Raw genomic sequence first — 16,094 nt, forward strand, 5'->3', positions numbered from 1 at the left:
AACTCTCTCTGCAAAACACATCCTCCAAAAACTCAATGATAACTTCTGAAGTTACCTTCTCTGTCATTTTGACTTCAGGCCACTACAAAGAATTATCCAAGAACAATGGCAAATGCTTCTCTCCTAAGAATGGTAAAAAATGGACCTAAGGTGTCTATTCCTTACTTACTCCATGTTCCAATAGCCAACTCAATGGGAGATGATTCTGTGACAAATGGCTTTACCGTCTTATCGCTATTAGCACACAAACTGCACTCTCTCACCATTTCTTCCACTATATTATCCATTCCCAATAGAACTCTTGAATACTTCTCTTGGTAGCAGACATACCACCATGGTCCTCATATGCTATCGGGAAAATATTCTTTCTTATACCAACAGTCCATACCACTTTATCACCCCCAAACAAACAGAATCCATCATACATTAATTCATTCTGTACCTTAAAGAAAACTGCTGTTTCTCCACTCAACTTCAGTTCTTTTGGCCAACCTTTCACCATGCAATCACACACCAAATACAGATCTACATATTTCCTTTATTGACTAACCCAGGTTTCTTTGGAAATCATTTCCACATCCACCTGCGACTGACCACTCCCATTTATGTCCTCTATGGTATAAGCTACCTCACAATCACTTTCCAAATCTCACACATCCAACTTGGTATTTATGGGTAAACATGACAGAAAATCTACATTAAGATTCAATCTTCCTAGAACATGCTCAATCCTATACTGATAAGATTATAACGTGCCAATCTAGCAGGCAAATTTCTGCCACCTCTTGGAGATAGCAAATAAACTAAAGGCTTGTGATCCGTTCTTAACACAAATTGTGCCCTCCACAGAAATTGCCTGAAATGTTCAGCTGCCCAAGTACAAGCTAATAGCTCCTTTTCAATAACAGAGTTGTTTTTTTCAGATTAACTCAATGCACGGTATGCATACTACACCACATACTCTTCTGACTTATTTTTTTGTAAGAAAGTGGCCCCTAAACCGTAGTTTTTGGCATCACCAGCAACAATGCACACCTTCCCAACATCAAAGGACTTTACAAAAGGTACATTGACCAATTTTTGCTTGAGGTCATGGAAAGCCCGATCTTCTTTCTCAATAGCTTACATAAACATTCAACTTTGGCAGCATAATTATCTATGACTATAGAGTAAAACTCTGTAATAGCCAAAAATGATAACAACTGTTCCTTAGATTTTGGAACTGGGGCATCCTCAACAGCGTGTAAAGATTTTGTTTAGGCCTAATTCCATTCATAGAAATACTGTGTCCCAAAATTCCACCTAATTACAATTCAATTTACATTTAGCAACTTTTAGAGTCAAACATTTTTGTCAGTCTTTGAATAACAGCTCTTAAATTAGCACAATGTTCTTCCTATTTTTTTCCATAGACCAAGATGTTGTTTTGAAAAGCAGTGGCCCCTGGGACCCATTCTAATGTTTCCTTCATCAGTCTCTGGAAAACGGACATGGCACTAGCCAACCTGAATGGTATCCTGCAGAACTCAAACAGCCCTTCTGTGGTGACAAATGCAGTCAAATGGTGTGATTCTTCCAGTAATGTTATCTGATGATATGGGCTTGCCAAACATAATGTGGAGAAAATTGTCGCCCCAGCCAGGGTTGAAGGAAGCTCATGCAAATTTGCTAAATGATATCTATATCCATATTTTGTTGTTAAGGCTCCTAAGATCCACATATAGTCTAAGTTTTCCAGAAGGTTTCAACGCAATAACCAGCAGAGACACCCACGGTGACGACTCTATAGGTTGAATTATATTTTTGAAACACAAATCCCTAAACATCTTTCAACTTCACTCTGTACGTCAAAGGGACATTTCGAACTTTGTGCTTGACTGGCACCGCATTTTCCAGTAACACAATTTTGTATTGGAAGCTGATAAACTTTCCCAAATTATCTGAAAAAACTTATTGGAATTCTAACTTTACATCAACAACACCCAATTCCTTTTCTACCTAGGAAACTGGTGGGACAGCATTGGGGTCTAATTTCATTCATAATTTTCATTCATCAATACACCAACATAGTCCGATATATCAACAAGTACATAGTGTTAACATCTTAAATTTACATCTAAGTAGTATCAGCAAGCATACAATCGGGAAATACCAGCCAGCAAACAAAACCTACCCCCCACCCTGTATCGATTAACTATCTGATCCCCTCCCTTCCCAGACTCACTTCTGTGTTATCACAGCTTATAGATATCGGGTCATACACAATGTTTCCCAGTGTGTCAAGTACTCAACGTATAATGTCACTTGAATTCGTCCTGTAGGGTTCCTGCGGGGTCTGTGCCTGTTGGATACTTGACGTAGTTAAAAGGCTTTAATGTCACTTAGTATTTAATGCAGTGAACGTTCAGTAGTAACGAACAATTTGAGCAGAGCATCCCACTCTAAGGAAATTGGATTCTTCCTCAATCCTCTGTTTTCTTCTCTTCTAATTGCCATGCTTTCAGCCCTCCCCCATTGGATCACCTCTTCATGCCTAGCCAATGCTGATGGAGGCTTGACAGATTTCCATCTCATTGTGATTGAGCATTTCGCCAATATTAGTATCAGATTGGCAAATCTAGTTTGCGTTCCCTGTGTCTTACACTTTTTGTCTGATCCAAGGATGCAACGTTCCATTGAATCTCCCCCATTTCAGGTGCAACTTCATGGGGGAGTTTATGGACAGTCGCCCAGAAGGATATTAGTTGTGTACATGCCCATAGCATGTGTAATACATCAGCCGACTGTGTGTGGCATCTATGACATGTATCTGCCACGTCAGGGAACATTTTGCTCAGTTTGTGAGGCGTCAGGTATGCTCTGTGTAACAGCATTAATTGTATCATCTTAAAGTTAGGGTTCTGGAACACTTTCTTGGGGTATTCAATCACTCGTTCCCATTCCTTGTCTGATAGTTCTTGTCCAATATCTCTAGCCTACTTATTCCTGAGCTCCAGGAGTGGGGTAGCCGCATGTATACGGATACTTCTGTATATCCATCTAGTCAAATGTCCCCCATTTCCCATTAAATACAGCATGTGCACAAGTTTATGTGTCTTGGGTTCTGTACCGTCAGGCAACCAGGTACTTCTCGCATATCCGCTAATACTAGCATGTAGAATATATAATGTGTTGGGAACCACTTGCTCTCTGACAAATGGTTCATGATTATGGGGTCTAATTTCATGTTCCACTCTTGCTGATGAGGCCACCCCAAAATGGGGTCATTCTTTGCAGCCACATACATTTTCCCTCTAGTTTTCCTTTCCTTGAAACAAATATTAACACAGAAATAATCCAATAAATCAATCCATCAGGCGACCAGGTACGTCTCGCATATCTGCTAATACTAGCATGTAGGATATATAATGTGTTGGGAACCACTTGCTCTCTGACAAAAGTGTCATGGTTCATTAGCATGGGGTCTAATTTCATGTTCCACTCTTGCTGATGAGGCCACCCCAAAATGGGGTCATCCTTAGCAGCCACATACATTTTCCCTCTAGTTTTCCTTTCCTTGAAACAAATATTAGCACAGAAATAACCCAATAAATCAATCCTGTGTCCAGTATACCCACCCCCCAGGATGCTCATCCAAAACCAATAATTTCTCATTTGACCAATTTGATTCCAACGGAGCTTTACTAATAATACTATACCACGCACAGGAGTCCACCATAACCTCCACACTTTTCCCATTATTGTGCACAACACACTATGTAAAACTTTTCACCACGCCATCTCGCTCACAAAGTATGGCGTTAGGATATACCTCTTCTTCATATTCTTCATTAGCCACACAAAGGGCATTCGTTGCTGGTTTACTCTTACACACCCTTCCAAAATGTCCCCTTTTCCTACGGATGCAACAGGTTATGTCTATTGCAGGACAAACTTTGAAATTACCGATTTGAAATCTACTGCCACATCTGTAACAGATTTTTTTTTATGGAATTCATTTTTTATCCTGGGCAGTTTTAATGGCATTGATACTATTACTAGACTAAGGTTTTTTACTGTCCACTCCCCATTACTACTGCATCCTCTAATTTTATGCACAAACTTCTCTGATTGCTCTATTCTCTTCATAATACTTTTAGTGGCATTCATTGTCATATCTGTGCCAACCCAGAGTCTTTCTTGCCCTTACTTTTTAGTTTTCATCATGACCTGGTCCCTTAAAACCTGGTCATAGGTTATGGACTCGAAGGCACATGATACTGCTAAAGCTCTAAGAGCTGACACATACTCTTCAATACTCTCGTCATCTTTTTGCGCTCTAGAATAAAACTTAAACCTCTCCATTGCAGTGTAAATTTTCTTTCCATATCACCCCAACAGTTGTTTAACTGCAAGCTCAAACACATTAAAATCCCTAGGATTTTCTACTAGAGGTAACATTGAAAATTCTTTAAGACCCACACCCCCAAAGTGTGTTTTAATTAAGCCAATTCGCTTTGTGGCATACAATCCTCTCCTTCCAACACATCTACATACGCCCAAAACACAGGAATCCATAATTCCAAATCTATTGGAGGATCCCCCTTGCACTATTAAAATGACGGGGTGGACTATACTGGAAGTTTGGAAAAAAATATCTATGAAAATAGAACAATGCAGAATAACAATAAACAAGATAATGATACAAATACGCCCAGTAAAAATGTATTAACCCACCAATTAATCCCCCCTTTTTTACCAATACAAAGTTTATATCTCACAATGCACTGTAGCAATGAGTAACCAGAAGATGCCCAGATATATTGTTTTTAAAGCAACTGTACCATACACAAAAATTTGGTTTACAGAAAACATTCAAACAAATAAATTGTGTGCGTATCGCCATAAAGTTAACAGAATGGTGAACACTAATTCCAGTAAAGGTGAGCATTTCACCCTAGTTTTAAATTTGTGATGAACGCTCTTGTAATGGTGAGAGTTTCACTGTAGTATCTGGCTGCCAACATCAAACTTGAAATCATCCCCATTCAAGCTGGCGCTCCTATGCAGCGGAGGCCCGCAAGGTGACGGAGGCTCACGTTGACTGCTGCGTTTTACCCGTTGTCTGGAAAAAAAGCCTGGTGTGACCGATGGCATGTCACAAGACCCATTCAATCATGTGGACAGCGTTCTGTGCTGCTTATGCAGCTCAATCTCCCAATTGACAAAATAAGCACAAGCGAGTACCGCTCCAGTGCTCACGGAGGTATCAATAAGTGGCCAAATTCCAAAAGGCTCAATGAAGTGGCCTCTTCACGCTGCAGTTTTCTCACGCCGTAGTCAGGCACCAAATACACCAGCCAAATCCAGATTACACTGCGAGACCTGCACCCAGGACCACACATTTGTCGTGGCTGCTCCACTCCCGGTCATTGCCAAAATGGTGTCATACGAGGAAGTTGATGATGTCGAGAAGTTATGTTTACTTCATACAATTAAGCAACCAAAACGCATGCAGCAACCTGAATACCTTGGCTCTTTCCAACCGCCCCTCAACGAACCTTCCCACAGTTCTAGCCCTGATGTTCCACCCTAACATTCCACCTAGAAGAAGGTCCTCCCAGCACTCGTACCACTATGTAACCTACAACACAAGGCTAAGAGAAAATGGAAGTACACTGCAGCCCTGCAAATAATGATCTGTACTAAAATTTCCAATCTCGAATAGTAAACCTGTTAATGGGTTAATCAGAGCTCGAATTAACCAAACAATTGAGTGATTTAGGGTTTCCGAGATTCAGTTTCTAAAGGACCACGTTGTGCAGCAAGGCTAGGAGGGGTTTCTGCAGTCAAAAGAGAGAGTTGGGTTTAGTTTCATGAGGTCCAAACCTCTCTTTTGACTTTATTCCCTTCTGTTGTGCCTCATAAAATGTTGATCGATTGCGGATTGAAAGCACCTATTTCATTGCACACTTGTAATAATGCTTGTGATATGTATATATATTTCAAATATACTCTGTTAGATTATATAGTTATCTTTTGTCTTTCAGATATAAAGGTTAAAAGAGTGGAGTTTCCTGGTATGTATAGTCAGATATGATTTTGTATTTGACGGTTTCTTGACTTTTTTTGTCTCCTTTAGATGTTGAGATGTGGAAGCAGTTTTTCCGTGGAGGTTTTTAATTGGGTTAGCATCCAGGCGCACAGAGCATACATTTGACATTCTTGATCTTGCACAGTTTAAGCATGATTCAGTAGAACATAGAGCGTTCAAGGAGTCAGCAAGGTCTCAATTCAGGCACTGTGCTAAAATGACATTGAGAAACTGTATTTATTTGTTTGTGATGGATGGAGAATAGTGAAGGTGGGGTTCTTGTTGCAAAAAATCTCTTGGGCCACCTGGATACCCATAGTAACAGGAGATCAGAAACCTCTCTGGTGCAAGTGACAATCTCAGCTTCAAATGGGCAGTAGTTCATTTTATTCATTTTTACTTTTCTTGATTTACTTGCTTTTTACATGCTTGTGTTTTACAGTCTCATTTTTTATTTCTCGAAAGTACAGTTTGATTATTTTTAATATTTACATTCTATCATATTCCCATTGGAATTAAACCAGGAACACATTGACTCTCCCGCCAATGGTATTACATTGCAGGAGTGTTGTCAAAGTCTAATGTCTGTTCACTGGGTGATTTTACAGGCTGGCATCTAGTTTGTGAGGTCATAGTTTATCTGATTCAGGTTTTCTGAAATAACATCAACACATGAATACTGGAGTAAATTTAAAGTTCTACATTGTGATCCTTGTTTTGTAACACAGTTTGATGCCCATTCCTAGTGTAAGGTCACAGTATAATGGCAGGGACCTGTTGTTATGCCAAAGCATGATATAAGGTCCCTTTGTTGAGGTCACATTATGATTTGATCTCAGGTTTCAGCCTTTGTGAATCTCACATTAGACTGTGACACTAATAAAAGAATCCAATATCAAACTAGGATATCACAGCATTAACCTAATCTCTGATTGACCTGAGACTATGAAGTCACTCCAGTGTCTCAAATCAGAATGTTTCATTTTGCGGGACAATGTTAAAAGACTGGAACATAGCTCCAGAGGCACTGCGTATCAGATATAGTGGCAAGGGCTTACTTTATGTAGGGATACATTAAGCATGATGGATTTTTAGGCTCTGGAAAGAATAAAGACAGTACAAATCCGTAATGTGTATGTTTCTTCACTGCATCTCCCTAAAATCTCAATATCTGCTGACAGGAATGTCTGGCATTATCATTTGTTATGCAGCACTCGGTTGCTTTATGGCTAAGTTTGATCTTTCCAAATCTATACATATGCATATATAAAACATTGAATGAAAGCTATTGTGTGATTCTTAGGAGTCCCACATATTTTCAGTTACTTTTCTAGAGGGGAAGAGGTTAGATCCATTCACTCTCCTAGTGATTGTCTTAACAATAACATTTCCCTTGTTATTAGCATTGGCTTAGACATTTTCATTTTGTTTTATTACAGAAAACGTTTGGTAATATTTGAGCGACTTAAATCCATAAACTATCAATTAAAATATCATTAAGGCATCAAATACAGCACATCAAAGAACATACATTGACTCCAACCTAACAAAAGAAATACTTCTGCTTCATCACCAAAATCTACTCCGAACCCAAATGGGACAAATTAACCATCCACAAGCTGACCTAAACGGGTACTACCTTTAAAAAAATGTTTTGGTAAGACATCAAGAGTGCAGGCAGGACTACTGCTCCCCTGAAGCCATCTGAAATCACCCCCAAAGCAGAAGCTGTCCAAGGGAGACCGCTTACCCTTTGTGAACGAGTTGCCACATTCTTGGTAGCATTGGTAACTGTTCAATACTATGCAACCACTATTGTGATTCGCTATTAGGAGGGAGGATGTCCCTTTCACGCCCCCTCTTAATTACAATTCGGTATGCGTGGCAAAACCATTTTGTAAATCAAACAGGCATTTACAAATCGCAAAGGGGTTGAGTTAGTACATAGCAAAAAGTCATTTTGTGGTGAACAACCTCGTGATTTTGCGAATTGTAGGTTTACAACTTCAAAACGGCTTTTCACATTAGGCTGTATGTGATTGTAAACTATGGATGTTTGCAATAAAAGAGCCTGGGTCAAATTATGCTCCTGGCCACAAATATGATGCGGGGTTGACCTTATTTTCCTCAGTTATGTGACCTTACATTCCACTTCCATCTTGGAAAATCTGCCAGTGTAATGGCAAGAAATGGGATGGAAGGTGTTCCCTGGGAGTAAGACGTTGATAATTTGAACACAGGCAAGTATTCCCAGTTGCGTTTCACACCCAATTTGTATATGTAACTGGAGCAAAAGCAAACATTAAATTTACAAAAGTATTAGGTGCCCTAATCACCGTTGTTTTGACGGGGTGAAAAATCTGTTACCATGTGAGTTTGCGATTTTCATGGGCAACCAAAGCTTTTCGAACATCCATAAAATGAATTTTTTTAAAATCGTAGGTGTAAACCCAAGGTCTGTTATTTTCGTGAATAAGACACCTTTTTGTTTAACCAAATTAGTTTAGTAAGTTCTTGGAAGTATTACTAGAGTTTGTGAGATGGTAGCTGGTTTCTTCGTTGATTTTTAGAAGTCCTGTAGAAAAGGTTGTCAATGCACGTTTCTCCACCTGGTAAACACTGTTTAATCATGGCCGAAGCCCATGATCTCCTTAAGTCTTCCTTACCTCACCTAAGACAATTAGGGGCACCTAGAAACAGTCTGTATGTGCTAGAGGCAAGTCAGTTTGTTATGCCGCTCTGTATGAGTCTTCTCACTCCCTGCACAGTAAACACATTTGTCCTTCCTTTATCTAATGCCCCAGTTTATTTACAGCAATGAGAAGGATTGCAGTCAAGAGCCTGTTTACTTTTTAAGTTTTATGAATAAAGCGTAAGCGGCGGCACTACTCGTGCCTAGGGTAACCACCCAGGTCTTCATTACCAGTGGTAGTCTTTTTTCCCACCCCCTAGAGTGATCAATACTTTGGGTAGCGATTAAACTGGGGGGGTGAGAACAATTTGATGATATCTGGCCCACCGCAAATAAGAGGCCACTCGTAATAATGACACTAGTAGTCATATAGGTTTACATTCCCCGGCTTTTATGTTCAAAATCAGTAGTAGTGTTTTATTTCAATTGATTTTGTGGAAACAAAGAGGACAACTCCGATAATGCTTAGTTTGGCAAATAAAAGACAATGCCAAGAAATTAGGGGTGGGCGGAATTTGCGTGGTCGCGCTACGCAAAGCTTAGCGAAACGGTAAAAAATCTCCAGGAGCACGCAAAAGTTCCGCGAACAAGCGGAATTGCTTGTTCCGTCCTTTCGCAATGCTTTTTTCCTGTTCGCGAACGCTGTTTGCATGCTCGGGGAGAAATATCTTGTGAACACGCTTATTGAAAGCGCAAACAAGCAAAAAATATAGCGAACCAGCGGATTGCGGAATTTTTGGCAATTCCGCGTTCTTCGCGGAACGCGAAATTACCCAAATTCCATGAGCGGAACAGACTTTTCCGCCCAGACCTACTAGAAACAAAATGTCCTGACCAGGGGCAGCCCCTCCTTTAGGGCTCTGGGCTCCTCCCCTCCCAATCTGCACTCATTTGCAGCCGAAGAAATAAGCAATGTATAATACATTTTATAGTCGGTGCCTCCCCAGACGCTGAGATGGCGGGCAGGAAGCAACTTTCAGATAGCCCAAATGCTGGCGTGCATTTACATCATTCTTTGAATGACATCATGACGCAGGGCTTACCTCTGAACAACCCCTGTGTTCCTAAGAAAGTGGCTTCGGGAAACTAGTAGCCTCGGCGCACAGATACAGTGCAGTCCATGACAGTTGCCTGCATAGCCCAATCTGAGGAGAGACAGCCTGTCAATCATTTCACGAGCCCGCCCTTTCCCATCCAGCATGAGTTAAACACAGGTTAGCGTGAGTGACATGACCCTTCTGCCAATGGCAGTGGCGTAACACAGGCCACCCGCATCCTCTGCGGTGCGGGGGGCCCGACCTGCAGGTGCCCCCCTCAGCACAGTACTCAGGTCTGAGAGCTCAGGATTACATCCGGAGCGGGGGCCCCTTCATGCACCTTGCAGGGGGTCCCCCTCAACGCTCGTTACGCCACTGGCTAATTTTCTAGAACTACTCCAGGACTTGCCCAGTTGAGCTTTGGCGTGGCTCTTTCAGTGGCATAACGAAACCTGCGGGGGGCCCCCCTGCAAAGTGCATGAAGGGGGGCCCCACACTCTGTACCAGTCAGGAGCTCTCAGACCCACCCGTGTGCAGTGCCAGAGGGGGCCCCCTGAAGCTTGTGGGTACTCCGGAACCGCGGGGGCTATTGTTATGCCACTGAGACAACCTAGTAATATTTCCTTTTATTTTAGGTGTTCTTATTTATTTTGTAATTTACCATATGAACTCTGCCCACTCTCTCAGCTCCTATGCATACTCAACAAGGACGCCTCTATATGCCCATGAGACAAGGGCACAAGCGTATTCTTGGTTGCATAGGGAAATCCCATCTGGACATTAGTGGAATCCAAAACAAATTAGAAATTTAGTTCTGTTCCAACTGAATTGCATTAGGAAGCAAATCTGTGTTTCTGCCCTCGGTATTAAATCAATCCAAGTGCAGTACAATATAAATACACAGTAATACAACTTAATAATGTACAGATGACGCTTTGCTCACATAGTCATCATATTTACACCATAGAATATGCAAGACACAAATGCTTAATTTGAGCCTGTGCTTTCCGGTGTTACCAGCACTTAACCCCTTCAATGCTTATGACGGAATGGTTCCGTCATGAGCATCAGTACCCCTGTGCTCATGACGGAACTATTCCGTCATGAGGCCAGGGACACAAAATCCCTCTCCTGCAGACAGCAGAGGGATTTCTATTTCACCCCTGTGGTCTTAGGAGCTGGGGAAGAGCTTCTCCAGCTCCCCCCTCCCTGGTTTCTGTGCCATGAAGATCAGCGCGCACCCGAAACTGAAATGAGCCTTTAGGCTCATTTCAGTTTCACTTTGTATGTGCTCAGGGGGCTATCTCAGCCCCCTGGGCACATAGAAAGACAGGAGAGGTATCATTGGAAAGAGGAGAATCTCCCCAGTGGATCCCTGCTTGGGTATCGCCCCAGGAGGGCGATCTCCAAGCACGGATCCACCTACTAGACACCAGGGAGGGGGGAGCGGCCCTTTGGGCAAGGGCCTTCGCTCCCCCATAAAGAAATGGGCTAAATTCATTCTTTCTGCAGACCCCCCCCCTGGGGGGCACATGGGGCAGTAGCCCCAATTTGTCCCCCCTGGGGGGGCAGGAAGACCACTAAACACCAGGAATTTTTTGTGTGCATTTTTTTTAGGATGGGGGCTTCCCGAAAGAAGGAGTTTTAAACTCCGAAACATGTCCATGTAGACGCACATATGAGGTTGATGTACATAATTATACACTAACAACCTCTCACTGCACCCCATTTTAACGATACCAGCCGGGGGCCTAATAAAAGTCTATTTTTCACCACACGAGCCAGGTATTTTTTAACCATCACTTCTAACCCACCACTCACATACATTCATCACCCCACACACATCCACACATAGTCCAAAAATAGTGCTCCCACGTAGTCGTTGGTCGCAGCACGCCGCAACCCGGAGAGGGGTGCGAAGACCCCGATGATGAAGCATGACACTGATCCAGCGGCCTATAGAAAATATATCATAAACAACGCTACTCAATTTCATAACCTATAAACAAGTTTCTATACTATCTCATGGACCCATTTATAAACATGACATATTTGGGCCTACTGAATCAGGTGGTCAGATTAAATCTATATACACCTTATTTACAAATTATATATAATTTTATACATCTGCGGAAAGAATGTTATCATTATAACAAATCCTAACTATTTAAACGACCACCATTGGCAATGGGATCTAGCTAATAGTAACCTGCACTTCTGAATAATCAAGACCAGCTTGTTTGTCAAAAGTAAGATTTTATTTACTAAATTATGGTATTTCAATTGTAATTTTATAAATGCAATTTTATTAGTATTAAAGTAAGCATAATTGAAAAGAATCATGAGAAAACTACAGTTTAAGTAAGTGAATCAAAGTTTAAGTAAGTATTTAAAAGTTAAGCATTTCTAAAGCCTAAGTCCCTAGCTAAGCTAGATAAATGGAAAATAAAGTAAAGTTCTTTGAGGTTTCTTACGTGCTCCAAGCAAAGTCCAGCAGCACTTCACCCTCATCGGAAAGTCAGAAAGCAGCAGCCAGCCCATTCCTAAGGGCATGACTTTTTATACCTTTCTAAGCTAACTAATCTAAGTAAAGGAAAGTTTTTCAGAAAACCACGAAGTCCCATTGGTTGAGAGTGACAAGTGACATGTCACCCACATTTCAAAACTTCCATTAGGTCACATTTCTTAAGGACCATTGTCTTTTCCAAACGTGACTAGGAGCTTCCTTGGTTTGCAACAAATGTAAATCAATGTTCTCGTAGCGTTCATTTCACTTCCGCGGATGCCAAGTTAGAACTGACAAAATTATTCTTTTCCTTCTGTTTATGACCTTGGCCACGTCCGACAAAATGATGACAACACGTCAGATTCGTTCAGTGAATGCAGCTTTGACGAACACTTTTTCAGAATGGGCTTCTCGTGACTTTTGCAGAAGTAAAATTCAGCTTTTTAGCAAACTCGAGTAAACTAGGCCCAAAAGCAGGCAACTTATGCTTTCTAGTATAAAACAAACACAAGAAAAGTATTAATGTAAGAAATAATATTGATTCTGTAACCACCCTTTGTTTTCTAAATGATTAACCCTCCCAATTAGTCTAATGTTATCTAGCAATTGCAACAATTAAAGCAGCGTTTTATATCTACCAGTCTTCATGAAATCCATGAAACCTTATGTGCACCTAGAATAGTGGAAATGACACCACATAAACAAGGAAAGCAAAAATAAGCACATGCCTCTTTTAGGTTTGCTGCAGTTAGTAATGACAAAAACGAAAACGACAAATTATTTTATTATTTTGCACGAACAAAAAGATGCAACACTTATGCACGTTTATGAGCACACATGTTAGTCCCCCCATGTGTAAAGTTTAATCTAGGTTGTATTAGCACGACACATCACAAATCATTAATTTTATTATTCATGTTATGGGAAATGTGACTTTGCGAGTTTAAACAGAATTCTGTTTACTATCTCGCTCCATCAACTCCCTCATCTGGTGATTAACAAATCACCACACTACCACCCAAAATTTGGTAATTTAAACTTCTAAGAAAAAGATTCAAATTCATTTGAGTCAGTAATCCTAAAAACCTGTTTCTGCATAATCTTTGGAATTAGCATAACGCTCTCTATGTAACTCCTGTAATTCAATCTCCCTTTCTTCTTCCTTTCTAAGTTTATAGATCCTTTTCTTTTCTTTCAACTGTTTCTTTCTCTTATGCAACAAACAACCTATTTTTGTCAAAATAAAGATGAATATTATTATAATCAAAGGTGCCAAAATCTTGCCAAGAATTGAACTTCCAATATTATGAAACCAATTTTTAATTGCTTGGAATCTTTTTGAAAGTTTCCCTGTAAAATCATCTTCTTCTAAAGGAATTATCTCTGAATGCATTTGTGTAATATTCTTAATGTACATTTCAATGTTCTTACTTTCATCAGGTATATATGTGCAACAATGTTGTACATGCAATATGCCACAAACTCCTCCCTCTTTTGCTAGGAGTATATCTAAAGCAAGACGATCTTGAATCACCATTGATCTGATTGCAATTACTTCAACATTCACTAATTGGAATCCATCAGCTGTGTCTGTTGATAATCTGTCAACAATTGTGGACAATTTTCTGATTCTCCCTGCATTTAGGGTTATACCAACAAAAGGTATTACTGCTTGAAAAATATCTCCCAGAACTTCTGTGAAGGTTTCTCTTTTGACTCTATTTACATAATTATGAATTTTGAACAATCCTTCTGAATCTCTGTCAACATGAAACACTTTAGGAAAAACAATTCCCACATAACAAGTTCCATACCAGTGGTCTGGAAGGTTGTAGTAGGCTTTGTCACCACAAACAAAATAAATCCCAGGAAAGATTGGATCTTTTCCACCTTTGAATCCCCAACCTCCCAAAATCTGATAAGTATCTTCACAGTTACTTGCACCTACAAAATAATTATCAAAAAGTGTATTATCTCTTCTAATGCAAAGCTTTCCACTAACTGGTTTATCTATGTGAATTGCAACATTTTCAAGCATCTTGCCATTTAACTTCTCATCTTCTTTCTGCCAGAACCTGGACTTAGTCTGCTTGACTAATTCATTTCTTTTATAAATTGCTCTTCTTTCCTCAACCAGGTTCAAAAATTTCTTTCCCTCCGCACTTAATTTACATGTTAAATTATTCTTGTAAGCATACTCATAAGTGAGTTCATTAGTAACAAGGAAAAATTCCCTCATCTGTTTAGCCTTCTTATGCTTATTTAAAGCACCCTCAATCTTTATATTCGCAAAAATCTCGTCAAAATCTGAATAGTAATATTCTAAGCGTCCAGTTTGATAAAATAGACTAGTTAACACACTACATGTTACACCATATGTAAGAGGAAGCATATTATATGTTACTCCCTCAGAAACAGAAGCAGGTAACTTTACGCACACATAACAATCCTTTGCGTCCATTACCTTTACATATTCACTCAAAAGTTTAGTGAATGTATTGCTTGAAAAATCACTAATAGATTTATCTTGATGAATGCTAGGTTGATGATTAATAACTTTTGCAGATGCACTATGTTTAATTTGACTAACTGAAGCTTTACTTGTCGTGTTAGCTTTGTGTAATTCTCTGTTCATCTCTAAAGGGATAATCACAGCTAAAACTAACCAGAGCAGAATTAAAATGAGCAGACACACCAGAGTCATCTTACAGCATCTCTTGAAAACAGAACACCTTGAAGTGCTCTCCTTAACATAAGGCATTTCTGGTTAGCTTTTTCTCAAAATAAAAACAAAATTTATTTTAAATTTTCTAAGAAACAAACTTCAAACTAAATACCCCCCTTTTAAAATAATTTTTTTTTTTTTTTTTAAAACCTTAAACAAGATTTCTTCGACCTTATGTCATACATAAGTTTTCTTCAACTAAACAGTTTTTCTTCGACCTTATGTCAGCTAACAAATTTTCTTCAGCCTTTTGCCAATTTATATTTTCTGTACTTCAATCATTGTCATTAATTTCTTCGATTTCGTCTTCTTCACTACTACCATAAATGTCAATTACTGGTGGAATTACTAAATAAGTCCACTCAGGAGACTTATATTTCTGGTTTGGCCTTATTATCCTTTTTCCTTTTCTCGACACTACTTCGATTTTTTCTTCCAACTCCAACTTCTTTTCCAGGACTCTTTTGACTACTGATTTCTTCAACTTGCTCTTTAGGTTTCTTGATCAACCTAACTATCAATCTTCCACCAGGCCAGTAGTCTGCTTTTCTCACATATTTTTTCTTTGGTTCAGAAGCATTTGATTCTGACTTCCAAGCCCTTTTCTTTCTGTTTTCACTTTCACCATCCACTTCGCTTTCTTCAGTTTCATAGTCTGAAATTTCAATCGACTCAGGAATTTCTTTATTCGGTAGTTTCACTCCTTCAGGAACACCACTTTGTTTCCCAATACTGGTACTTGGTAATTCGTCTTCGTCTTCTTCTTCAATTACCTCCAACTTCCCAGATTTTGGATTTCTGTTCCTTACTTCAGAGCTTGACTTCTGCTTTTCGATACTCTCCTGGTCTGAAATTTCTTTCTGTTTCGCTTCTCTGTTTTCAACAGAACTAACTGAATCCTCAGTTTTCTTTCCTTTTAACAGATTCTCTTCACCTTCAGAATCTATTTCAATAATTTCCAAGTCTTTTCTTGTTAGTTTACCATTCACAGGTACAGGTTCCAGATGTCGACCTTCTTGTCGATCTTCAGAATCTGGATTTGTTTCACCTTCTACTTCAGA

General features: G+C 39.8%; 1 protein-coding gene across 3 annotated transcripts in view; it reads left to right on the forward strand.

The window, feature by feature from the left end:
- UBP1 (upstream binding protein 1) overlaps window positions 1-16,094 on the forward strand; it is a 550,328-nt gene that overhangs the window by 469,687 nt on the left and 64,547 nt on the right. Inside the window, exon 14 of one of the 3 annotated variants that reach the window (XM_078688330.1) lies at window positions 6,030-6,059. The exons of the other annotated variants lie outside the window; for them this stretch is intronic. Coding sequence (XP_078544456.1) covers window positions 6,030-6,059 — 30 coding nt within the window. The remainder of the gene's footprint in view (window positions 1-6,029; window positions 6,060-16,094) is intronic. 3 annotated transcript variants of the gene reach the window in all.

This window comes from Lissotriton helveticus, chromosome 4_1 (genome assembly GCF_964261635.1).
Source record: "Lissotriton helveticus chromosome 4_1, aLisHel1.1, whole genome shotgun sequence".
NCBI classification, from domain to species: Eukaryota; Metazoa; Chordata; class Amphibia; order Caudata; family Salamandridae; genus Lissotriton; species Lissotriton helveticus.